Raw genomic sequence first — 23,471 nt, forward strand, 5'->3', positions numbered from 1 at the left:
ACACCCGTCTCCTTCTGATGATTGGGAGAGCCCGGGGCAGGTGTTTCATAGGATGTCTCTTTAAAATTGTTTCCAGTGTATGGGTGACTTGCATGCAAGTATATGTCTGTGACCAGAAGAGGGTTCAGATCCCCTGCTACTGGAGCTGCAGGTGGCTGTGAGGGGCCTAGTATGGAGCTTGGCACCCTGAGTTCCACTCCCAGAACCTACATAATGGTGAATGGCCTCCACACTGGGCCACTGCAGCCCAACATGTCCCCCAATGATGGAAGATCCTTTCTGTCCCTTCCCTCCTTCCCACTCATGTGCTAGAGTTTGCTCACAGCAGTCAGTTTTGATCTTTGTCCTCGCATTCCTCTACAGACTTACATAGACATATACCCTCACTACAAAGAATTCTGGTTTTGGTTTTGGTGGGGTTTGTTGTTGTTGTTTTGGTGTTTTGAGACTGGATATCTCTGTGTAACTCTGGCTGTCCTGGTACTAGCTTTGTAGACCAGGCTGGCCTTGAACCCACAGAGATCCTCCAGCCTCTGCCTCCCAGGTGCTGGGATTAAGGCTGTGCACCACCATGCCTGACTACTATTCTTTTTAATTAAATGTAGTGATTTAGGAGGTTGTATGCACCCACCAACTCCCCACAGTTCCCACCCTTCATTGTCCTGTCTAGACTCCTTTTTTCATTGGCATTGGGCCGCCTCACCCGCCAAGCAATGCCTCGGCCCCAAAAAGACTGCACGTCGCAGGCCTGGCATGTATGGAAACTTCTTCAGCGCCTCCAGGGACTCCACAAGGACTCTGCCTTGGCTGGCACTCCGGAACTCTGGACGGTCAGCAAGAGGCTTCTAAGCCACTCAGTCCTAAACTCTAGAGAGGTAGATCAGGCTGCAGAAGGGCTGGTTGTAGAGCCTTGCCCTCCTTCCCTCTAGCTCAGATGATTCAGCCCAGCAGCCTTGCTAGCTCCACAGTGACTGACAGGAGGAGGAAATATTCTAGAAAGGGAGGTGCCCAGATGTAGGAGGGGTGAGTCTTCTTTCACTTTTCCTACCACCACAGAGCACACCGAACAGCACAGCTGGAGAGGGTAAGGAGCCAACTTCTTTTTAGCCCCGGGGTGGCTAGATTGGACAGGCTCTAACCTGGGGAGGTACAAAGTGCAGATTTGGAAATGGAGATTTGTGTAGCAAGAAGTAGGAGGAGGCCAGCTCCCTAAAAGGCAAACCTGGACACTCTCTACCCCTTACCCCAAGATAGCCATGGCTTCAAAACAAAAGTCTTCAGTGCAGACTGAGGGATCCAAGAAGATGTTGAAACAGGAGACAGGAGAGGAGGACAGCTTCCGTGCCACTGCCCAGGCTCTCAGAGCAGCTCCTGCAGATAAGCACATCATCCAGGTGGATCCCAAATGTCCACTCAGCCGTAACCCCGGAATCCAGGTGAGCTGCACCCATGTTCAGACCACAACCTTCTCCTCCTTGGGTTCTCTGTTCTAGCCCAGCAGCTCAGTGTCTCTTGAGGAAGCCGGAGGTTGCTTAGTGTCTCCTCAAGACCACAAAAGTGGCTGAATTCCATCAGGCCCAGGTGTGTGTCACGTCTGGCTATCAGAAAACTAGGGTGTTGTTGCCTTTCCCATGACACTCTGGAAAGGAGTCTGAGGAGTCTGACTCAGTTTCAGTTTCCCCAGTTTGGGTGTTCAGCGCATGAGACAGAGTCAGCTTTTTTTTTTTTTTTTGATTTCTTCATCCTGGAAGCAGCTGCATGTTCTCCAGATTCCCCCGCCTACAGCAGGGCTTCATCACATCCAGTCAGACTTCCTCCCCAAGGGCAGGGTCATCAAGTACCAAAATGGAAGGGGGTTCCCTCTGATGTCTCCCAGTGTGCACACCCAGCCCATGCCTAATCCAGCTGCCTTCCGGACTCACCCCCAAACAGGTCCACGAAGACTATAGCTGTACCCTAAACCAGACCAACATTGGCAAAAACAATAATAAGTTCTACATCATTCAGCTGCGGGAGGAGGGAGGCCGATTCATCTACTGGAATCACTGGGGAAGGGTGGTGAGTGACCCGCCAACATTGCCACCTCCCGGCCTCCCCCGCCTTCCCCGCCTCTGTGCACACTTCAAGGGTGTCCAAAGGGTCATGGCTGCTAACTGTCCCACTTCACCTTCAGCTGCTCTGAGGCGAGGCTACCAGCCCAGCCCAGAGACCAGCAAGCACTTTTGATGGGTACACCCCTGAAAGTTGTCACTTGCAGGGAGATGTGGGCCAGAGCAAGAAGAATGAATTCGCCTGCCTGGAAGATGCAAAGAAGAGATTTTTGAAAATATTCAGGGAGAAGACCAAGAACAAATGGCAGGATCGAGACCACTTTGTGACCCATTGGAACAAGTACACACTTATAGAGACTCAAGAGGCTGTAGTGAAGGTGATGGGGTGGGGCAGAGGAGGAAGAGGGAAGGGACTGACTGCCTGACAGCACTCCCTCAAGTACCAGCCTCCCTCTCTGGCCTCTACCTGGGCCATTTTTAATGCCTAAATACTCCTTTCTATGGAGGCCATCTCTTCCCAGGTGGACAGAGGCCCTGTGAGGACTGTGGATAAGCCCTGCTCCCTAGACCCTGCCACTCAGAAGCTTATCAACAACATCTTCAGCAAAAAGATATTCCTGACTCTAATGAACGAGAGTGAGGAGGAACTCTGAGCAGGGTGGCAGGGCCGGGATATCAGGAGCTACCAGAACTGAATCCATCCCTTCATCCTACAGATGACGGGAATATGCCCCTGGGAGTGTTGAGCAAGCGGCAGATTGCACGGGGCTTTGAGGCCCTGGAAGCTCTAGAGGAGGCCTTAACACACCCCACAGGTGGTAGCCAGAGCCTAGAGGAACTGTCCTCCCACTTCTACACTGTCATCCCACACAACTTTGGCCGCAGCCGGCCTCCGCCCATCAACTCCCCTGAGATTCTTCAGGCCAAGAAGGACATGCTGCTGGTGAGGTCTGGAGGGCCCTGAGGAGACCAGACAGACTGGGCAAAGATGAGAGGAGCAGATGGTCACGGGACTCATAGGGACAAGCTGCAGTGGACAGGCTGAGAGCCAAGGGAGAGAAAAGCCAGATAGAGAGATGGAGTGGAGACAGAGAGGCGGGGTGTCTGTCAAATGGGAGAAGCAGGGTGCGGGGTGGAAGTCCATCGGGCAGACAAGCTCAGGGCCTGTTACCTTAGGTGCTAGCAGACATCGAGCTGGCCCAGACCTTGCAGGCAGCCCTTGTGGAGGCCGAGAAAGCAGAAGAGGAGGCACACCCACTGGACCGCTGCTATCAGCTCCTCAGGTGCCAGCTTCATCTTCTGGACGCTGGGAGCAATGAGTACAAGGTGAACTCTGCCCACCTGCCCTTGAGATAACCAGGGAGCCCTGACTCCCAGCATTCTCTCCTGTGTGTCCAGACCTAAGGAGAGCGTTGGAGTGGGAGGACCACAGGGCACTATTCTACAAGTCCCCCACTCTTGGCCATCAGCCTCTGTTCTCCTCAGGTAATACAGACCTATTTGGAACAGACCAGCAACAGAGATAGATGCCCAGCTCTGCAGCATGTTTGGAAAGTAAACAGAGAAGGGGAGGTGAGGAAGATTCAGCCCTTATATCACCACCCAGAGTGACCCATAGGGGGATTACATTTACTTCTCTGCTTCTTGCTAAACTGGCTTCCAACTCTGACCAGTTTCCACCAGGTGGACTATGTGCCAGTGAACTGTGGGAGCCATAAGCTTTGGTCACACTACCCAAGAGGAGGGAGGGACGCCTGAACCCTCACGTGGCATATAGTTACCATTTCTACCTTTCACCCACTCAGAGAGACAGGTTCCAGGTCCATGCCGAACTGTGCAATCGGAAGCTGCTGTGGCATGGCACCAATGTGGCTGTGGTGGCGGCTATCCTTACCAATGGGCTCCGAATCATGCCACACTCGCGTGGTCGTGTTGGCAAGGTTATCTGTTTTGCCTCGGAGAACAGCAAGTCAGCTAGTTATGGTAAGGTGCCCCAGGGTCAAGACCTGGGTCAGGGTGGAGCCACCAAGATGGACTGGGCTGAGACCCAAAGGATGAATCCTGAGAGCTGTACTGACCAGAGCACTCAGTGAGGTGTCCCAGGGCTCAGGGGCTCCGAAGAAGCACCTGGCAGTTGAGGATGTGCCATCCTGAAAGAGGGGAGACAGATGGGACGAGAGCAGCAAACCGACTCTGAGGAGTAAAAGAGAAATCTTGACAGGGAGGGGCGAAGGCCTCGCCAGCCTGTTCTGTGTGGAAGTTCCCAGCAGGGTCAGGTGAAGAGAGGCAAGGAGATGGGACCATCAAGGGAACCTTCTCCAGAAAGCCACGGAGAGCCCAGGTGCTGTGCCCACCAACGAATCTCAGTGGCTGGAGCAGGGGAGAGAGTGGCAGAGGAGTGGGGACTGGGATCTGTGTGCCAGTGTGTGTGTGTGTGTGTGTGTGTGTGTGTGTGTGTGTGTGTATCTGTCTGTCTGTCTGTCTGTCTCAATGGCTCTGCCTCTCTCTCCCTCTCTCTATGGCACTGGCTCTGGCCCCAAGGCTACAGAAGTGAGAGAGAGAACCCATGAGATTGGTGTGTAAGGCAGCATGGTAACATGTGGAAGAGGGTCAAAGGGGTCTCCAGTGACTTCCAAGTTCATGGTTAAAGCATCCTCACTTTAGTGACCTTATCAGCCCTGGCTGACCGCAACACTGGAGGGCGCCATCACCTACCATTCAAAAAGACAAGGGAGGGTCTAACAAAAAACTAATGGAGCTGAAGTTCTTGGTGAACCAAGAGGCCTGCCTAGAGGACAGAGTATTCCAAGAAAGACTGGCTGTGGGGCCTCAATCCAAAGAGTCCACGGTAGGACCTGAGGGATGCCAGTGACAGAGTGAAGAGAGTAGGCCAAGGAGAGTGGCTCCTTCCCAGCTCCCAGGCCTGTATGCCATTGTTGACTCCTTAGCTGAGAGCCTGTGTGCGGGGGTTGGGGGGTATAAGTGTTAGGGGGGAATGACAAGTGACAGGGTGGCAGCTGTCATGGGAGGGAGCAGGCCGGGATGAGATGTGCTGGAAGATGGCAAGTGCTTCCTTGGACTGCAGGAGAGATGGGGTTGGGAGCCTGAGCTGCTCCCTCCTGCCACTGAGCCTCTGCTTCCTCTAGTTACTCCCATGTCCTGTGAGGGCCACCAGGTGGGCTACATGTTCCTGAGCGAGGTGGCCCTCGGCAAAGAGCACCGCATCACCATGGATGATCCCAGCTTGAAGAGTCCACCCCCTGGCTTTGACAGTGTCATCGCCCAGGGCCAGACAGAGCCTGGTGAGCCCCAGATACTGGGCAGTTCCACAGCTAACAGTGGGCTTGACACAAGGGACTGGGGGCATTTTCAGAGAGAAGACGGCAGAGGGAGGAGAATGGAGAGAGAGAGTCAAAAACACACAGGCTTTCTCAAGGAACCGATCCCCTGTGTGAACCAACAAACACCCACAGGTTCAGCAGCTCTCTCCAGGGTAGTAAGAGGGCTGGAAAGAGACAAGTCATGAGCTGAGCACTAGCCTAGGGCTTTCCCAGAGGAAGATGGGGGATAAGGTGGCATTCATCCCCTGTAGCAAGGAGCAAGTCCCAGGGAAGGAGACGTGGATAGCCCCAGGCAACAGCGACCCATTGATCCTCCATCCCTTGCAGATCCCAGCCAGGACGTTGAACTAGAGCTGGATGGGCAGAAGGTGGTGGTGCCTCAGGGCCGGCCTGTGCCCTGCCCATCGTTCACAAGCTCCAGCTTCAGCCAGAGCGAGTACTTCATCTACAAGGAGAGTCAGTGTCGCCTGCGCTACCTGGTGGAGATCCACCTCTGAGCTGCTGGCCCTTCCCAGGTCCTGCCAGGCGGGGCCACAGTCTTCACTCTCCTCTCTGGCTCTCATATCACTCACTCCATTTGCCTTCCAAGAATATAATGCATGCCAGGCACAGTGATGCTCACCTACTCAGGAGGAAGAGGCAAGAAAAACACTTTACCATTGGATTTTGAGGTTAGCTGGGCTACAGAGGAAGACATGTCTCAAAGAAAAAATTATAGCCATGAGGAAAATCCAAATAAAGTGTTGAAGCAAGCAATGATGAATCGTGCATGTAATCCCTGTACTTGAGAGGCTGAGGCAGGAGAATCACTCTGAGTTCCAGGTCAGCCTGGAATAAATAGTGAATTCCAGGCTATCCTGAGCTACAGGGTGTGACCCTGCCTCAAAAACATAAAAGTCAACGCTCTAGTCAGTGATGGACTAGCTGCATATACTAAGATTATATCACCTAACGGCACCCGTTGTCACCTCAGTCTGTGTAAACACAATCTACACACAATGACAAAAATCACTTAGGGTCAAGTTCCTAAGATATGTCACCGTAAGAATGGCTATCCAGTGTCGTATGTGTGGTTGCTGTGCTGTGCAGTAGTCTCGAACTCATTTCTCCAGTCTGACAGAATTTGGCACGCACCTCTTCCTAAGCGCCTTTGCTCTTTACGTCCTGTGTCCAGCTCCTTCTAGGCCCCACATGTAGGTGACTTCCTGTGGGGTTTGTCCTTCTGTGCCTGGCTAACAACATAAAGTTGTGCAGATTTTCCCTGTTGTTTAAAACAACAGCGTTTCCTCCGTTTTAAAGGCTGAGTAGTATTCCACCGTGCGTTCTGCACACTTTCTTCACCCGTTCGCCCATCAAGGGACACTTAGGGGGATTTGCATGTATGTGGGCCATTGTGATTGCTGGGTCTATCTTACCTCTTCTTGCCAGCACTCCCTCCCCCGTATCTAAAAGAGTACCCTCCAGTTCCAGTTAGCCCAGTCGTGGCTGGAGCCCCAGAATCTTGCCTCCTAAAGCGATATTTAAAAGGGGGTAGGACCCTATCCCTAACCTGAGTGCATGCACTCTGCCAACCGAGTTACATCTGCAGCCCATCTGTGGGTTATGTTTCTATTTCAGTGTTTGTGGCTGGGGACTGAACAAGGCCTCAGGCATGTTAAGGGAGGTGCTCCAACACTGAGCTACATCCCATACCCTCAGGAAGGTTTGTTTTTATTGTTGTTGTTTACAGATTGATTGATTTATTATGGTCTGTCTGCACGTAGACCTGTACACCAGAAGGGGGCACCAGATCTCATCATTATAGATGCTTGTGAGTCACCTTGAGGTTGCTGGGAATTGAACTCATAACCTCTGAAAGAGGTCTCAACCTCTGAGCCAGCCTCTCAGGCAGGTTTGTTAATCAGGAGACCCTAGCCTTATCGTGTCTTGCTGCAGTGGCCACAGGCATCCTTTCTCTCCTTGGTGGCCCTGAACATGACAACTCCAGCTGCGCATCACCAAGTGTGTGCTCACATAAGCTGATGATGGCCACACGCACTCCTGCCCCCCAAAGGTTATCCCTGTAGCACTCTGTCTCCTCTAATGACCGGGTGTCTGAGGAGGAGCCTTGCCATCCACTCAGAAACTGTCATTTGGAAACCCACCCGATGCTGTCTCCTTAGCTTAACCATTGCCAGGACAACCAGGCATCGCTGTGTGCCTCCTGTCTGGATATTATAAAAAGCTGAGTGTGTCAGAGGGCCACAGCTCTGCTATCCTCAAAGACTGACAGCTGTCATCTGGATATCTCTGTCCTTGCCTGGGGTGCAGGTGCCAGAAAGCAAGGTCAAGGTCCCTTCTGTGGGTCCTATGTTGCTGTCTGTTGCATCTCTTTGAGAGACGGCTCAGGGTCAGCAAATGCTTCTCAACCATTTTCTCTTTCGTAACTTCAAGTTCTTGCTAGATAGCCTAGGCTGCCCTATGTTCTTCATCCTTCCAAGCGCTACGGTCACAGGAGTGTGTCCACACACCCGTCTCTTTTTGACATTCGGGAGAGTCCGGGGCAGGTGTTTCATAGGATGTCTCTTTAAAATTGTTTCCAGTGTATGGGTGACTTGCATGCAAGTATATGTCTGTGACCAGAAGAGGGCATCAGATCCCCTGCTACTGGAGCTGCAGGTGGCTGTGAGGGGCCTAGTATGGAGCTTGGCACCCTGAGTTCCCCTCCCAGAACCCACATAATGGTGAATGGCCTCCACACTGGGCCACCGTAGCCCAACATGTCCCGCAATGATGGAAGATCCTCCCTGTCCCTTCCCTCGTTCTCACTCATGTGTTGGAGTTTGCTCACAGCAGTCAGTTTTGAGCTTTGTCCTCCTTGCATTCCTCTGCAGACTTACATAGACATATACCCTCACTACAAAGAATTCTGGTTTTGGTTTTGGTGGGGTTTGTTGTTATTGTTTTGGTGTTTTGAGACTGGATATCTCTGTGTAACTCTGGCTGTCCTGGTACTAGCTTTGTAGACCAGGCTGGCCTTGAACCCACAGAGATCCTCTAACCTCTGCCTCCCAGGTGCTGGGAGTAAGGCTGTGCACCACCATGCCTGACTACTTTTTGGTTTTTTAAATTAAATGTAGTGATTTAGGAGGTTGTATGCACCCACCAACTCCCCACAGCTCCCACCTTTTTGTTATTCTGTCTAGACCCCTTTTTTCATTGGCTGTTCCTATGGACCCTGCTGAGCTTCCCCTGGGCTGTGGAGGCCCAAGAGGTTGCCCCACACTTGCAGGCCTGGCAGAGCAGAGAGGAGTGAAGAGCCACTTTTCCTCACCCTCTGAATGAAAACCTCAGAGATCCAGCTTCACCCCCTAGAGACAAACACCACATCCAGGTATGCAGAGGGATGTCAGTGTGGACCGAGCTCTAGGAAGCAGGTGACCAGAATGCCAGCTGCATGCTGTGAAGCACATGCCAACCTCCCACCCTCACCCCTGGGACCCAAGCTTCTCATCTGAATGATGGAAATTTCGGGCTGTGACCTATCAAATTCCATCATGGAGTGAGTCGCACCAAGAGCCTCGAGCCTGATCTCTAGAGCTGAAAGTGATGCTGACCTTGGAGGCACTGGTCCAAGCCAGAGGCAGACAAGGACCCTGCCCTTACAGCCAGCCCAGGAAAAGAGGCTCCCCATGACAGCACACATATGTATGCACCAGAATACCCGGAAAGAAGGTGCCTGTAAGAGCACTAAGCACGGTGGAAGGATTAATGTGAGCCGAAGCTGGAAAGCTTTCAGCATGGATGCTCAAGGCAGGCCTTTCTTGTGAGTAGAAAACTGGAGTAAAATGACAGAACAGAAATTGGCTACAGTGGTATATGTCCCAAGTTCCAGAACAGGGGATGAGGCGGTAGGCAAACTTACAGCAAAGCGAGGGAGTGGGTCATGGGCAGGCAGAGGGAGCAGCAATGCGAAATCCTGGAGAGCGGTTTGCCAGAGGAGAGGCACAGACAGGAAGTGACTCCTAGAAGCATGTTGGAGGAGAAGAGTGGGAGGTGAACAAGAGATAGCTGAGGGAGACCATCTCGCTGCACAGGGGAGCTCCATTCATGATGGATAGCTTTTGGACAGAAGGAACAGGTTTCACGATGCCACCTGAATTTTTTTTTTTTTTTTTTTTAAGGATCCACTTTAGCCACTGCTGAGAGTGAACTGTAGAGAACAAGTCAGTGAAAGATCTAGCCAGCACGACAGGAAATCACACTAGATGGTGGAAGACCAGGGGGCCTGGGCACAGGGCAAGAACAGAAACGATCAAACAGGAGACAATGAAGCAGTTCAGAGAAGAGCAACAGCAAGGAAAGCATTCCCAACCTGCCACCTTGAGGCTGGAGGGGTGATGGGAGGAGACAGTTGTTGGGGCCAGGTTCATCTTGCAAGAAGAGCACAGAAGAGATTCCATGAAGGAAGCCATAGCTACAGGGCAAGAGGCTGTCTTCCACTGAGGGCTGCAGAGCCCCAGGCTAAGCAGCAGAGGGGAAACATCCCAGCTTCCTCCTTCCTCCCACTCTCTGGTTTTCTGCTGGTGGCTCTCATTGGCTCTCATCGGCCTGGGAAAGACAGGTTCAGGAAGGTAGAGTGGGGAAGGGACCAAAGGGCAAATCAGGTGAGCAGCTTGAGGTTCAAGAGCAAAGGCCAGGCCCCTTATGAGGGTGCTGTGACACTCTGGGTCGGCAGCAGTGCTGGCAGGGATGAGGTAATGGTGGTAAGACATGGAGGGTTTCGCCATGGGGTTGGATGATTGTAACTGGCACATGGGCCCCACTGGAGTTACAGGGCTTTCCTTGAGCCACCCCTGGTGTGTGTGTGTGTGTGTGCGTGCGCGCGCGCGAGCGTTGGGGGACGGCGGTAGGAATGCCACATACCAGGACTGAGTGTTAGGTGGAGAAGTTTGCTCAAGCTGCTGGTTCTGCGGTTGGGAAGGGGAGGTTTCCTAATGCATGTGCCGGGTCCTTTATAGATGCGAGCTGGTTTGCCAGAAGCGAAAGTACAGAACCTACCAAGCATCCATTTCTCTGCTAAGGCCTAGTCCTCAGGCCTCGTCCTCAGGTTCACTCCACAAGGTGAGGTTGTAAGGTAACACTGGCAGCCACTTCTGAGCAAGACACCCCGCCCCTGAGCAGAGCAGGGAAGGGTCTAGATTCAGCAAGCTCTACCCTCGAGCATTTTCACAGAGCAGCCTCCAGTCTCCAGCTGGCAGCTGCTAGGACCAAGGGGGCTGGCACCAGGCCCTGCCCCTCCCTTACTAGCTGTGTGTATCTCCACGGGAAGCATCAGAGTGACAGCCGGTACCATCTCCACAGCGGCTGAGTTGCTGGAGCTGGGCTAGGGCAGGGGGAGAAAGCCGAGCCAGGCTCTGCCTTGCGTCCTCCCATAGGGCCCACTAAAACCCACAAGAAGATGGCAGCTTGGGCGTCGGAGTCACCCCCTGGGCAGCCTACAAGGTGAGGGGCCCCCGAGGAGCATGGGACAGGTGATGGGAATCCTGGAGCCTGAGGCTCGGTTTCGTTCTCCCCATAGCAGCCCCAGTGAAGCCTGAGCGCTCAGATGGCCAACCCCTCGGGCGCCACCGAACTCGCAGCCTCGGTGGGGTTTATCCTGGCGGTTCTCGTGGAGGTGGGGGCCGTGCTGGGCAACGGCACGCTGCTCGTGGTGGTGCTGCGCACTCCGGGGCTGCAAGACGCCTTCTACCTGGCGCACCTGTGCATCGTGGACCTACTGGCGGCCGCCTCCATCATGCCCCTGGGCCTGCTGGCCGCGCCGCCCGGCCTGGGCAATACGCCCCTGGACCCCTCCTCTTGCCGGGCGGCGCGATTCCTTTCGGCGACGCTGCTCCCCGCTTGCACGCTCGGCGTGGCCGCGCTCGGCCTGGCGCGCTACCGCCTCATAGTGCACCCCCTGCGGCCAGGCGCGCGGCCGGCTCCAGCGCTGGTGCTCACCGCCGTGTGGTCGGCGGCCGCGCTCCTGGGCGCGCTCTCTCTGCTCGGGCCGCCGCCCGCGCCGCCTCCGGCTCCGGCTCGCTGCTCTGTCCTGGCCGGGGGTCTCGGGCCCTTCCGGCCCCTCTGGGCGCTGCTGGCCTTCGCGCTGCCCGCGCTCCTGCTGCTGGCCGCCTACGGGAGCATCTTCCTGGTGGCGCGGCGAGCCGCCCTCCGGCCCCCTCGCGGGGCCCGTCTGCGCTCGGACTCTCTGGACAGCCGCCTCTCCTTCTTGCCATCCCTCCGGCCACGTCTGCCCGGGGGCAAGGCGGCCCTGGCCCCGGCCCTGGCTGTGGGCCAGTTTGCCGCCTGCTGGCTGCCTTATGGCTGCGCGTGCCTGGCGCCCGCGGGGCGCGCCGCGGCGGCCGAGGCGACTGTCACCTGGGTAGCCTACTCCGCCTTCGCGGCTCACCCCTTCCTCTATGGCCTGCTGCAGCGCCCGGTGCGCCTGGCGCTGGGCCGCCTCACCCGCCGAGCAATGCCTCGGCCCCAAAAAGACTGCATGTCGCAGGCCTGGCACCTACGGACACTTCTCCAGCGCCTCCAGGGACTCCGCAAGGACCCTGCCGCAGGCCCTTGCGAGGCACCAGAACAGACCCGAGAAATGTCAGGACAGAGCTCTAGCGTGTCTGAGGCCACCTGAGAGATTTCTCCTGAGTTGGGGAAAGGATGGGATCAGAGGGGCACATCCACCCCTTGCTCAAGTTGTGGCAGGTACTCTGCCCAGACTGCTGGCTCTGAAACTGGGCGAGAGGATAGTATTTAGCCTGGTGAAGTTTCTCAGGAACCCGCTTCTGGGCTCAACACTACCTGGGTGGTCTTGTATTCAGTTCTGCCTTCCTGGAGCCTGTTTTCCCATCTATACCCTATACCATCTATACCATCACCTCCTAAGGACCTCTCCAGTGTAGGCTTTTTAAAATCATGGATGCACCCTGATCCAGAGAGGAGAAAGGCAGGCAAGCCAGAAGGATGAGCCAAGCTGGACAGGGTCTGGGTAACACCACGTTAGGAGGATCCAGTGGAGAGACATGCAGAAGATTTCCCTGCCATCTGTGCCGTGGGGAACAGTGCGACTCAAAGTCACCACTCAAGCTGCTCGGAAAACAGCCTGACTGGTTTGGTACTAAAGGCAGGAGGCTGAGCACATGACTTCCAAAGGGTCCTGTGATTTCACCTCAGAACTGACAGGAGGAAGGGGCTGTAGACTGACCAGAGCTGGTGGATTCGCAGATTGGGGTTCTTTGGGGTTTCGGCTATTACCCTTTCCTGGAAGTTTTGTCACCCCCACACCAGATTATTTCACGGCTTTCTGGTCGCTGAGAATATTTATTCAAAAACAGGGATTGAAAAAACTGTACAGAGTGTCTGCTGCTGAGAACTGGGCCCCTGCCCCTAGGCCACTCCCCCCGGCTACAGGCAGAGCCCTCTCTTTGGGTTGCCCTCTGACAAGCCCAGCCAGTCTATTCCAGTCAAAAGGGTATCGGTGAAAGCAGCAGGATCTGCAGGGGATGAAGAGAAGCTTGGCCCCAGCCACCCCTCACTCTCCTCCAACTCCCACTGGGGCAGCAGGCTGAAAGCCCAAAGGGATGGAGAGGACACGAGCTGCCTCCCACGGCAGGGCACTGGGGAGAGCCCAGCCATGCCCTGCATCCAAGCATAGGTCTGAAGGGGTGGAGCCCCTGCCCTGGGGCTGCTGCCATAGCTCCTAGAACCCTGGGCCAGAAACTGTCCCCTCTCTGAGGAGGAACTCCAAAGACGGGGCAAGGTTGGGGTGCGCATCCATGCGTCTGGCATTACTGGCGCTTGAGACCCCATGGTGGAGTCTCCTTGGGCAGGAAGGATGTGGAGGCAGCCCCTGCTGGCGGTCCTGCCTGCCCCCGCCTGTGCCTCAGCCGGCCTCAGTAGGGGGAGAATTTCTGCCGTTCAGCTTTCTTGCTCCCATTGGCCGCTGCCATCTTGGCAGTGTAGGCCGCCAAGCCTGGCGGTGGCCCTGGGGAAGCAGGTGGTAGAGCCAAGAAGGGCACAGGCTTGAGGCCGATGAAGTTGGAGAGGGAGATGGCATAAGGTGTGCCCAGCAGGCCTGGGGGAGCTGTGGGCAGGGCCGTCAGGGGTGGCGAGAAAGGGGTGGGCAGTTCTGCGGGGGCTGAGCCAGGCGTCCCCCCAGAGGTAGACTTGGCCGTCTCTAGACTGGAGAGAGGGATACAGGGGGGAGATGAAGGGAAAGGTGGGAGTAAGACAGAGGCCGTGAGGTTAGCCAAAAGATAGGAGAGTAGATTGAGGAACAGTGGCATGGGGTGGGTGTGTTTTGGGGAAGGATTAGAAAGGTGCAAAGTGAAGGGGAGCAGAAAACACAAGCAGACATAATGGGTCAAGAGGAGAGCTAGGAGAGAAGACTCAGGAAAAAGCAACAGTGCTGAGGTAGGATGTGAGGGGAGGATACAGAAGTAGTAATGAGGCCACAGAGATGACTTAGGTAGAATACCACAGGAAAAGGAGAGGGGCGGCGGGGGACTGGTCCAGAGAGACAGGAGGGCATCCCTTCCTCCCCGCCTGTGTTTTCCCACTGCCCACTCTGTGCTCACCAGGCAGTGATGAGGTACTGAGCCAGGGCAATGGAGACCGGCGAGCCAGTGATGGTCACATGCCGCTCCCCAGCACCCTCTGCTTGGTTCCCAATCTTTATATGTGCCCCTGACATCTGCCGGATCTCACTGATCTTGCTGCCCTGGCGTCCGATCACACAGCCAATCAGCTAGGGGGAAGGCAGAATTTAACCCTGGGCAAGGTCTAGAGCCCTGGATCCCTTCGCCACCCTCCAGCCCCTCAGCTTCTGCTCACATCATTGGGCACCAGGAACTCCTGTGAGCTGGTCTGTGTGCTGGGATCCAGTCCTGCGGCAGAGGAAAAGGACTGTGCGTGTGGTTCTGGGTTTCTAAGGGCCTCCCAGGTCCACGGCAAAGGATGCCCGGATCCTGGCGGTCTCCTTCAGCCAGAACCGCTTACCTGGCACCACACTGGGAGAGGCAAAGGGAACTGCATGGCCTGAGAGCTGCTGGAGCTTGGTGACCTGTGCCAGAGAACAGGGTCAGAGGTTAGAGGGGGCAATTCAGGAAAGGAGTGTCTCAGGCTGTGGGTCACTCACCTCCGCAGGGGTCACTGCTCCATACTGACCCTGGACAGAGAAACCCTATGGGGACAGAAGAGTTGAAAAGGGAGTCACTGTAACAGGTCAGGACAGTTTAGTCAGCTCATTCCCTGTCCCCTCTGCAGAAACTCCCCCCCCATTCTTTATTCCACTCCCTCCTCCACCTTGGTCCCCTTCTCCAGTAAGGCTTCTAGCCTCTCCCGATGTTTCCCTCACCTGGTTGGCAGAGAGGAGGACGGTACCTAGGGAGAGGCTTGGATGATACGGAATAGTGGCTCCTTTGGGTGGGGACTGGGAGGCACAGATTGAGAAGCTTTGTCAGGCTCCTCGCAGGCCTCCCCAAGAACCCAACAGCCTTACGGCATTCCCACGGCTCTCGGGGAACGTATCCCAGAGTGCCCTAAGGCTTAGAACCAATCCATCTCGGCAGCTCTACCTGCCCCACCCCACCTATATTACAACCGTAAGATCTGGACGGTTGACAAGCACCCGGGGCCTCTCCTGCCCTCTCTCCCACCCCGGGAAGCACCTCTAGAATAACAGCACAGATCTGGCGCACACACAGCACGATGGCGTCAGGCACCCCAGACACGGTGACAGCACGCTCTGTGGAATTGGGGAGCAGGTCCCCCGCCACCTGCACCTGGGCTCCCGTGGTCTACAAACAGAAAACAGTAACCACTTCTGAAGACTCCAGTGGACAAGAGAAAGGCTCCAAGAGCCTAGAGCGCCTTGGGAGCTCCAGTTCCCTCTCCTAGTGAAGGACAGGAGGCATAAGCCCACGGGTGGTTGTTTCTCTCAGCTCACCTCTCGGATCTCCTTGATTTTGGTGCCTGCCTTCCCTATCAGTGATCCACACTGGCTGGCAGGGATGACAAGGCGCAAGGTCACTGGAGGCCTGGAGACACTGCCACCATTTGTAGGAGCAGCACAAAGGTCCTGGGGCAGGGGGACAGCGAGTCAGCCAGGTATGGCCCTGCTGCTCCTCAATCCTCTATCAGGTATTTTCCTGAAGAGGGATAAGGCAAGTACCTCCTCTCTGCTCCGAAGAGAACCCTGGCCTTCGCCTTGACCTCCCCTCCCCCCCCATGGCCACTATCTGGAGACCGGGTCAGGTTTCTCACAGGCAGCCACCCTCAGACTCCCACGAACCTCATCCAGCTTGAAGGCAATCATGGAGACTGCATGGAAGACAGCAGCTGTCGAGCCGGTGATGGTAGTAATTCGCTCAGGGCACGAGCCCTCAGAGATGGTGATCCGGGCACTGCTCTGCAGGTGTGGGACAAGCACTGGCGTCTTCCCCACCGTGGTGGCAGGGGTCTGTCTGTCTGCCTCTTTCACTTGGGCCCAGCCAAGATTAGAAACTGCCATTCCTCTGGGCATTCACTTATCACAGGTGGAGTGATTCAGGGGGAAATGGCCACCTCCCCTCCCCTCAACATCAGGGCCCCGGGTTCCTTCCCTGACCCCATCTTTACCTGTTCCCGGATTCGCTTGACAGTCTCTCCCTTCTGTGGGAGACAAAAACCAAGATTCCTAAGTGGTCACCCCTTTGCCGGGGCTAAGACTCAGGTTGAGGGAAATAAACAGAGCAGAGCTGGATACCTACCTTCCCAATGATGCTGCCCACCTCCTGTAAAAATAACAAGAGTGGGCTCGGATGGGTGTGACTGCCCCCGGCCAGCTCCTCCTGTCACTCAGGCAGGGAAGCAGCACCACGACCAGACGTGTGCCACCCCTGGGCTGTGCCAGCCACCCCCACTCACCTTCCCATGCATCAGCATCCGTAGAGTGAGGGTGATGCTAAGCTCCGACCCCTCCTCCAGCCCCGCATCTGAACTGCTCATCCTGTCAGGCGGGGCTGGGGCCACGGAGGCCTGGGAGTGTGTCCACGCTGTAGCTCAGCTGGTTCTGGACGGGGCAGCAGAAAAGGGCACCTGAGAGAAGCCCTCGTTACCCTGCCACTTACGTGGGAACCCCAGAGCCAGGCCAGCAGAACTCAGAGAGAAGGGAGAATAGCGTGGGCCTTGAGTTCTAAATGTCCCTCGGACCGGTGTATTTGCATGCCTCTTCCGAGCTGTGCAATCCTGGTCCTTTAACCCTTCTGGGCCTCAGTCGCCCAACTGCAATAATAATTACTGAAGCCTACACTCCAAACTTCTGATAGTTAAAATAAGATAGTCACAAGCCGGGCATGGTGGCGAGCACCTTTAATCCCAGCACTCAGGACACAGAGGCAGGTGAATCCCTGTGAGTTTGAGGCCAGTCTGGTCTACAGAGTGAGAAACCCTGCCTCGAAAAACAAAAACAAAAGACAGTCACATGATAGATACCCAAGTTCCATGACTATTGTTCCCTTCTTCCTACCTATTAGAAGGATGGCAGGGGTTACAGCTCAGTGGTTGAATGCTTGCCTAGAGTATACACTGTCCTAGACCTGAGCACCAGAACGGGAAGAGAGGGGGGATGGATGAAGAGGTCTATGAGAAACCACATGACCGCTATGGATTGAGCCTCCACTGTGGAGCTAAGGTTGAAAGTGTGCTCTGGGCCAGGCATAGGAGCACAGGCCTATAAACCCAGGATGCACTCAAGCTAAGGCAGGAGGCTCTCATTCAAGGCTAGCCTGGGCTATATAGTAAGATCCTGTTTCAAAAAAAGAGAAAAGTTTCCTCTAAATATGAGGTACCTGCTTCCAGAGGCCAGAGCTGGCTGGCTTAACAATGGTGGAGAAGAGGATGATAGAGCCTGGCAAAGGGCTCCTGCTTGAGGGCATTTCCCATAGACCAGGGATCATTAGAGGAGAGGGTCACTGCAGACTGCTCTGGGTGTGATCCACTCCATATTGACATGGGGGTGAAGGTAGGCTCTCTCAACAGTGCTATTTCTGATCCATTCCCTACGTCTAGAATGTGCATAAGGTAAGTACAGAGTCGGGCCCCCACCTACAACACACTACTGTGCCGGAAACACATCGCTGAGTCTCCGGGGCTTAATTTCCACCTACAGCAGAGAGGATCTGTCTCCTTGGGTCTGAGTAACGGGTAAGAGAAGGATTTGGTGGGCTGCAGGAATGTCAAGGCCATTAACTGATGGAACAAGGCCGAGCCTGAGATTAGCTACTGGGATTAGCTCAGTCGCCAACCCTCCCCACCCGACCCCTTTTCATGCCTCAACTTAATCCTGAACCTTAATCCTCCTCAGAAATCCTTCAGCAGAGGCTGTCTCCCGCCAAGGCCCAGCCTTGATGGTGAACTTATTGGGGACCAGAACTAAAGGAGAACAGACAATGGAACCAACTGGCGCCCAGAGGGTCTAACCATAGGAATTCCTTCTGCCCAGAAGGGTGTTGGGGCAACAGATAAGTGTTCCCAATGGCAGTACTTTGGAGGACTCAAGGACACCTTCGCCAGCCCTCTGACCTATCCTGACACGAGGGTCAAGGTTTCAGAGCTCTGCCCAAAGCCCTCCTCTGAATCTCTTGCGCCAGCCACAGTTTGGGTATGGCATGGATGGGGAGTTCCCAACCTGGCTTTCTCTTGGATACCTGAGTGAGCCACTGTACCAAAAGTAGTCACCTTTCCTCCTGCCTTTTCCCTAACACCCAATTCTTCCACTTGAGTCCTGCCACAGACTCGCCAGAGGGTGGAGACCAGCAATAGATTCAGGGCCTGTGTTCTTTGGGCATCCTGGCCAACCTCATGCTGGCTGCCCTTGCTAGACATTCCCCTGGCTGCCTGCACTTCCCCCATCAAAGCGCCTGTGATGACGTGAATAGTTTCTGTCTCTCTGGACAGCCAAGCCTGGGAGCCCCTTAGAACAGGAGCCAAAGCTGCCACCTTCTCCTTGTGTCCCCAGGGCTCAGTCCAGAGCCAGGCTAGAGAGGGTGCTCAGACATGCCACTGACGGGAGCAGATGAATTTGCTACACAGAAGGGTCTGTAACCCGCCCAAGGTCACAAAAAAAAGCACAGAGGGACAAACAGGGTCTAACAAGCGAGCACTCCATCTGTGTCCTGTTTGTAGCCGTTCTAGTCTGGGTTTTTCAGCCCTTTTCTGAAGCGGTGTTTAAACTTTGGTGGCCTGGGGAGCTCCTGCCTGACCCATGGATATTCATCCTGTTTGGAAAGACTGATGGCTTTTCTGGGGCCATATAATCATTTTTGTTGTTGCTGCTGCTGTTTTTGTTTGTTTGATTTTCAGAAACAGAATTTCTTGGTGTGGCCCTGGCTGTCCTAGAGCTCACTCTGTAGACCAGGCTGGCCTTGAACTCACAGAGATCCACCTGCCTCTGCCTTCCAAGTGCTGGGATTAAAGGCATGAGCCGCCACCACGGCACAGCCATATAATCTTAAACTCCAGAATTCCGTGGACTCTAACTGGGTGATAAACAGTGGGAGATCTAAAGGCAATCCTTCCTCATCTCCCCCACTTCTTGTGACACCAGGATAAGCAATGGCTAGGCTTGCCATGAAGATGCCTGGGTCTGCAGCAAGAGACCCACTGCCCCAAATTCAGTAGGTGACCTTGGCCTAGCTCTTCCCTGTCCTGGATCTGGAGTTACCCACTTGCACTGTTTGGGGAGTTGGAGTAAGGGAGAGTTGTTGGTATCTCTGTGACCCTGTTCTAAGACATGCTTGAGTCTTTCCTATCTTTTGGAAAGAATAAGGCTTCTGAGCCTCCTCCAGGCCTTTCTCCCAGAGCCCTAAGCATAATCGGCCCCACTAGGCATTCATTACCAGATGCCCGCTTTCACTACAGTTTGAAGGAGTATCTTGCTGCTTCGGTCTGGTGGGCCCCAGGTCTCTGCTGGGCCACCCACGTGGCAGCCACACATCATGCCACACTGACCTCCAGCTCACCTCTGAGGGTGCCCAGCCCCCCTCTGGTCAGCAGGGCTCCCTGGCAGAACATCCTCCGCTCAGACCAAGCCTCTGACCTCAGGCCTCCTCGTCGTCTTGCTTCCCAGGCCCCCTCCCCAGACCAAGTGCTCTACTCCTTCTGAACCTGGCTTCCTGCCACTCAGGCTGGAAGGGGTTGAAAGTGGGGGGGTGACAGCTGTGTAAGCGACGGTGGCTGCCCCCTTCCTGCCCCTCCCCCCCAGCTGTCGCTCTCCCATGACAGCTGCCCAATCAAAGGGCCGGGGGCTTAGCCAGCTCCCCCCCACACGCAGGGATCAAGTGTCCTCCCTGGCTTTGTTCTAGTGCAAGAACAATCCAGGGGAGGGGAGGGCTCCTGGAGCCAGTTGAACCCAGCAGACTGGCCCGCCCCTCGGGGGATTCCCTCTGCCCTACTGCCCAGTGTGTCTGGACCACTAGATACTGTGGACCCACCTGGGCTGGGGAGGTTGGGAGAATCCAGTCTCCAACTTCACCCCATAGCTCATGCTCACCATGTTCCCCTTAGCAACCCTAACCTAGCAGAGTCTCCTCCAATCCTTACTCCAAAAACAGCCATACTGGCCACACCCGATGATGCTGGGGAATGGTGAACCATCAGGCATGGCAGGGTGTGGCGGGAGGGTGGACAGTGGGCCTTGGGGAGGGGTTTAACAGCCTTGAGAGCTCCTGCTCCCTTGTCCATCCCCTACACTGGTCATGCTCACCCTTGCTGATTAGCCTGGTCTCCACAAAACTGCCCAGCATCCTCAGACCCAAAGGGCCCAGCCTCAGCTTTTCAGCCTCCCAGGGTAGTCAATTATCCCCAATTTGGAGGGAGGAGAGGGGAAAGTTCCAGGCTCTGGTTTCTTGATTCAAGCCTGTCTTGTAAGTAAAGCGACAGGGAAGAGGAACATGGATGGATTAGGAGCTGATAAACTAGTAGGTGCCAGAAATGTTACACCCTCCTTAGAGACTCCCAAGAGTCTCCACAACCAAGGGAAACCAAGGCAGGCTCAGGACCTGCTCGCTGGTACTGTCTATCCAAGTTGAAAGAGCTCTCTAATTTCTACTCTACATGCTGAAGAGTGTGTGTTCCCTCTGCTACTTAACAAACACCCATGATTCCCTAGGACCCAAAGAATAAAACTGACCTCTATGCACCAGCAATGGAGGCCTCCATGGTCCAGCCCTTACCAGCATCTCTTGTCGCATCTCTACCCCATCCTTCCCTCATACATAACAGGCCACAAAAGAGGCCTAGCACCTCCAGGCCTCAGACAGAGCCTTTGCTGGCTGACAATTACAGCTTGAAATACTTATCCCCTTCACTCTCTGGCAAATTTCTCCTCAAATGCCTCCTCCTCCATGGAGCCCTCCCCAACCTTTCAAATCAAATCAAATTCCTCTGGCCTCCGTGCTTCTCAAAGGCATAGCTGCAAGTCAAAGGAGGCCCAGTGGGCATTTCTGAGCCTATCTTTCTGCTACAGAAGAATAGGAAATTTGAGACTGGACCTGGCCCTGGGGAAGGGGGGAGGAGTTAGGGCTCACAGGCCTTGGAACATTGGGAAACCGGCACACCTCAGAATCCTGGGACTAAGGGACTAAGCGCATGGGCAGAGTCAGGCCATGCCTGGTCAGAATTCCAAGTTCAGCATCCCAGCCCCTGAGTCTGCTGGTTTCCTGGGCATGTTGTTTAAGTGGGGAACCTGAGAGTTCTGAGGAAACAGAGTGGGTCCCCTAGCAGGAAGAGGAGCTGGTGGGAATGCTGGAGTGTGAGATAGGTTTCCCAACACTGAGGTGGGCTCGGCCAATCACAACTGGAAAAACCTCACCAATCAAGAGAGGAACCTGAGGCCTAGGGAGGAAGGGAGTTGTTTAGAAAACTGCACGGGAGAGAGGCAGGCCAGCAGTACCCGTGGGTACCTGTACAGCTCAGAGCCCCTTCCATCTAGAGCTAGGCAGTGGTGATGGAGGCTGGAGGGCAGTGATGAGAGTAGGAGGGCGGACAGAGCCTGTCTGGGGACATAGGGTGGGGCAAGCCAGCCTCTCTTCGGCCTGGGCCTGCCAGGGTGTGTGGGCCGCGCTCCCAGCCCCCCACCCTGAGCATGCAAAGAGAACAATCCCCTTGTGTTTGGGCAGCCTGAGCCTGCATGCTGATGAAGGCTAGGGGGTGGGGGCTGGGATAGGGGTGCTTTGAAAGTTGAGGGGGGTTCCAGGACCTAGAGGGATGATATTCTCAAATGGAGAAACAATAGACCCCACCAGGTGTTGGCCCTGAGGCCACCAGGGTGACCTCACTGAACACTGAGAACCAGAGGTCAACTCCTGACTAAAGCCTGGGGTCTAAGAGCTCTTTATATGGGGAAGATGGGACCCTGGGGACACGTGCCTTATTGGTTCAGCAAGAAGGTAACCATCCTTGGCTTGGTAGGGACCCACAGCCACCCATTCTGAGAGAAGGGATGTAAATGGACTAAGGTACATCCCCTTGAAGACCACTCCCTTGGGTGCCAGGGTGGGGCGGGGCCCCGGGTGCCACAGGTCTCAAGATGGCGGGCCTGGGTTAGGAGAGTGAGGAGGTGGGCACCTCCCTCTCCTGGCCATGCATGCACGAGGGCCAGGTCGAAGTAAGTGGCAGAGCCCCTTCACCCTCACCCCACAGTACCTCAGGCAAGAAGCTAGGTCAGAGCTGGAGATGAAGAGCCACAGGAAAAGGGAGAACACTTTGTGCTCCCAACTATCATCTCCATCCACCCTTGGCCTGGAGGTTTGTGTCTGGCTCCTCTAAGGACTGCAGAAAATGGGAAGGGGTGTGTGAGAGCCAGAAGCTGCAGAGAATGGCAGATGAGAACAGAGACGAAGTAGAACCCGAACCTGGGGCATGAGGTCTAGAACTAAGAGCAAGCTCAAAGGACAGAAACTGCAAATAGGATGAGAGCCGCAAACCTGGTACCTGAGGTCCAAGAAACCCCTCCCTGAAGTGGGGTGTTCCCCTGGAAAACCAACGCCCCCCCACCTGTGCAGGCCTCTGCCGTATAGGACGGGAAACGTGTTCCTCGCAGGGGCCCCAGGATCGCGGTCGGGTGCACACGGGAGCGGACTCCCCCTCCCCCCCAGCGAACCCCCAAACTTCATAGCCCGCGGTGCCCCGCCCGGTCCGCGCCTTACCTCGCTGGGGCTGTTCTGCGGCGGCGGCAGCGGCGGCTGGGCCGCTCAGTCCCACATTGTCCCCGGGAAAGGCGGCCGCTCACAACTGCGAGTGACATCAGCTGCGAACAATGAGGGGTTTGACAGGCGCGGAGCCCGGCCGGCCCGGAGCCCGGCTCCGCGCCCCCCCCACCCCCACCCCCCGGCCCGCCTGGCCCGGCCCCGCCCCGCCCCCTCCCCGGATCCGATTACAGCGCGGCGGCCCCGCCCCAGCAGCCTCAGTGCCGCAGCCGCCCGCCCCGCCCCGCCCCGCCCCGCCCCGCTCCGCTCGGTACGGCGCCCCGAGCGGCCGGCGCCGCTTCCGGGAGGCAACGATCGACCCTCCTCTCCTGCGGCTCACCCGGGCCCCGGGATCCTCCCTGTGTGGCTCTCTCTCGGCCCGTTCTTCCTGCCCAGCTCCCCGTAGCCTTCATCTCAACCCGGGCCGCACCTCCCGGCTTCTGTCCCACGGCCCTGCGCCCTGCCCGGGTTCTTGCTTCTTCAACATCCTTCACTCCGGGGTCCATCCCACCAACACCCGCCACCTACGGTTTCCCTACAGCTCGACCCCGGTCCGCCCAGCACAGGTTACCCTACCAGCTGGAGGAGGGGCCTGAGAGCCCGTGTGGTCCATAAGCACCCTGTCCCGTGATCCCTCAGATCCAGTGCTAAATTCCTTTCGGAGCAAGGGTTGTTTGGGACCGAGGGCCATTAAATCCTTTACTAGGAAAAGGATAGGAGTGTTGGGGGGATGGGTGGGGGGAACTGAGCCTGCTCCTCCCCCATCCCAGAGCAGATAGTCTCCCCCTTTCAGTAATCGGCTCATGCGGGTCCCACTGACCTCCACCTCC

At 55.7% G+C, this 23,471-nt stretch overlaps 3 protein-coding genes across 9 annotated transcripts; 2 read left to right on the top strand and 1 right to left on the bottom strand.

The window, feature by feature from the left end:
• The first annotated feature begins 959 nt into the window (after positions 1-959).
• On the top strand, positions 960-6,148 carry LOC110550170 (protein mono-ADP-ribosyltransferase PARP3-like). Of its 3 annotated transcripts, none has more exons than XM_021639847.2 (11): positions 961-1,084; positions 1,251-1,436; positions 1,933-2,058; positions 2,258-2,428; positions 2,573-2,687; positions 2,768-2,994; positions 3,228-3,377; positions 3,537-3,623; positions 3,857-4,034; positions 5,198-5,353; positions 5,720-6,148. In XM_021639847.2, exons 2-11 carry the CDS (start codon positions 1,257-1,259, stop codon positions 5,887-5,889), a joined length of 1,560 nt encoding a protein of 519 aa, XP_021495522.1. In that variant the 5' UTR covers positions 961-1,084; positions 1,251-1,256; the 3' UTR covers positions 5,890-6,148. The 3 variants fall into 3 exon arrangements, with proteins under 3 accessions (XP_060241336.1, XP_021495522.1, XP_021495523.1); XM_021639848.2 differs by having other exon boundaries at positions 985-1,084; positions 1,255-1,436; XM_060385353.1 differs by lacking the exon at positions 5,720-6,148 and having other exon boundaries at positions 960-1,084; positions 4,273-5,339.
• Positions 6,149-10,676: 4,528 nt separating this feature from the next.
• Positions 10,677-12,579, top strand: Gpr62 (G protein-coupled receptor 62). Its single transcript, XM_021639879.2, has 2 exons — positions 10,677-10,876; positions 10,953-12,579. The coding sequence occupies exon 2, from the start codon at positions 10,980-10,982 to the stop codon at positions 12,048-12,050; it is 1,071 nt and encodes a 356-aa protein (XP_021495554.1). The 5' UTR covers positions 10,677-10,876; positions 10,953-10,979; the 3' UTR covers positions 12,051-12,579.
• Positions 12,580-12,716: 137 nt separating this feature from the next.
• Pcbp4 (poly(rC) binding protein 4) lies at positions 12,717-23,345 on the bottom strand. 5 transcript variants are annotated; one of them, XM_060385362.1, is made up of 15 exons: positions 23,218-23,345; positions 22,603-22,703; positions 22,100-22,225; positions 16,322-16,466; positions 16,165-16,188; positions 16,034-16,066; positions 15,708-15,824; positions 15,363-15,494; positions 15,085-15,213; positions 14,772-14,846; positions 14,553-14,597; positions 14,414-14,477; positions 14,249-14,301; positions 13,993-14,162; positions 12,717-13,597 (listed from the first exon to the last, which is right to left on the bottom strand). In XM_060385362.1, exons 4-15 carry the CDS (start codon positions 16,400-16,402, stop codon positions 13,309-13,311), a joined length of 1,212 nt encoding a protein of 403 aa, XP_060241345.1. In that variant the 5' UTR covers positions 16,403-16,466; positions 22,100-22,225; positions 22,603-22,703; positions 23,218-23,345; the 3' UTR covers positions 12,717-13,308. The 5 variants fall into 5 exon arrangements, with proteins under 5 accessions (XP_060241345.1, XP_060241344.1, XP_060241343.1 ...); XM_060385361.1 differs by lacking the exon at positions 22,100-22,225; XM_060385360.1 differs by lacking the exon at positions 23,218-23,345 and having other exon boundaries at positions 22,603-22,784.
• Between the last annotated feature and the right edge of the window lie 126 nt (positions 23,346-23,471).

This window comes from Meriones unguiculatus, chromosome 6 (genome assembly GCF_030254825.1).
Source record: "Meriones unguiculatus strain TT.TT164.6M chromosome 6, Bangor_MerUng_6.1, whole genome shotgun sequence".
Taxonomy (NCBI): domain Eukaryota; kingdom Metazoa; phylum Chordata; class Mammalia; order Rodentia; family Muridae; genus Meriones; species Meriones unguiculatus.

Bases quoted from the DNA above. Each gene is read 5' to 3' on its own strand.
- LOC110550170 (XM_021639847.2), top strand. From the start codon at position 1,257: ATGGCTTCAAAACAAAAGTCTTCAGTGCAGACTGAGGGATCCAAGAAG. The intron at 1,437-1,932 runs GTGAGCTGCACC...ACCCCCAAACAG, and splicing joins GCCGTAACCCCGGAATCCAG to GTCCACGAAGACTATAGCTG. The intron at 5,354-5,719 runs GTGAGCCCCAGA...CATCCCTTGCAG, and splicing joins CCAGGGCCAGACAGAGCCTG to ATCCCAGCCAGGACGTTGAA.
- Pcbp4 (XM_060385361.1), bottom strand. From the start codon at position 16,402: ATGAGCAGTTCAGATGCGGGGCTGGAGGAGGGGTCGGAGCTTAGCATC. The intron at 14,598-14,771 runs GTGAGGGAAACA...CTGTCCCCATAG, and splicing joins TCCTCCTCTCTGCCAACCAG to GGTTTCTCTGTCCAGGGTCA. The intron at 14,163-14,248 runs GTGAGCAGAAGC...CCTTCCCCCTAG, and splicing joins AGTTCCTGGTGCCCAATGAT to CTGATTGGCTGTGTGATCGG.
- Gpr62 (XM_021639879.2), top strand. From the start codon at position 10,980: ATGGCCAACCCCTCGGGCGCCACCGAACTCGCAGCCTCGGTGGGGTTT.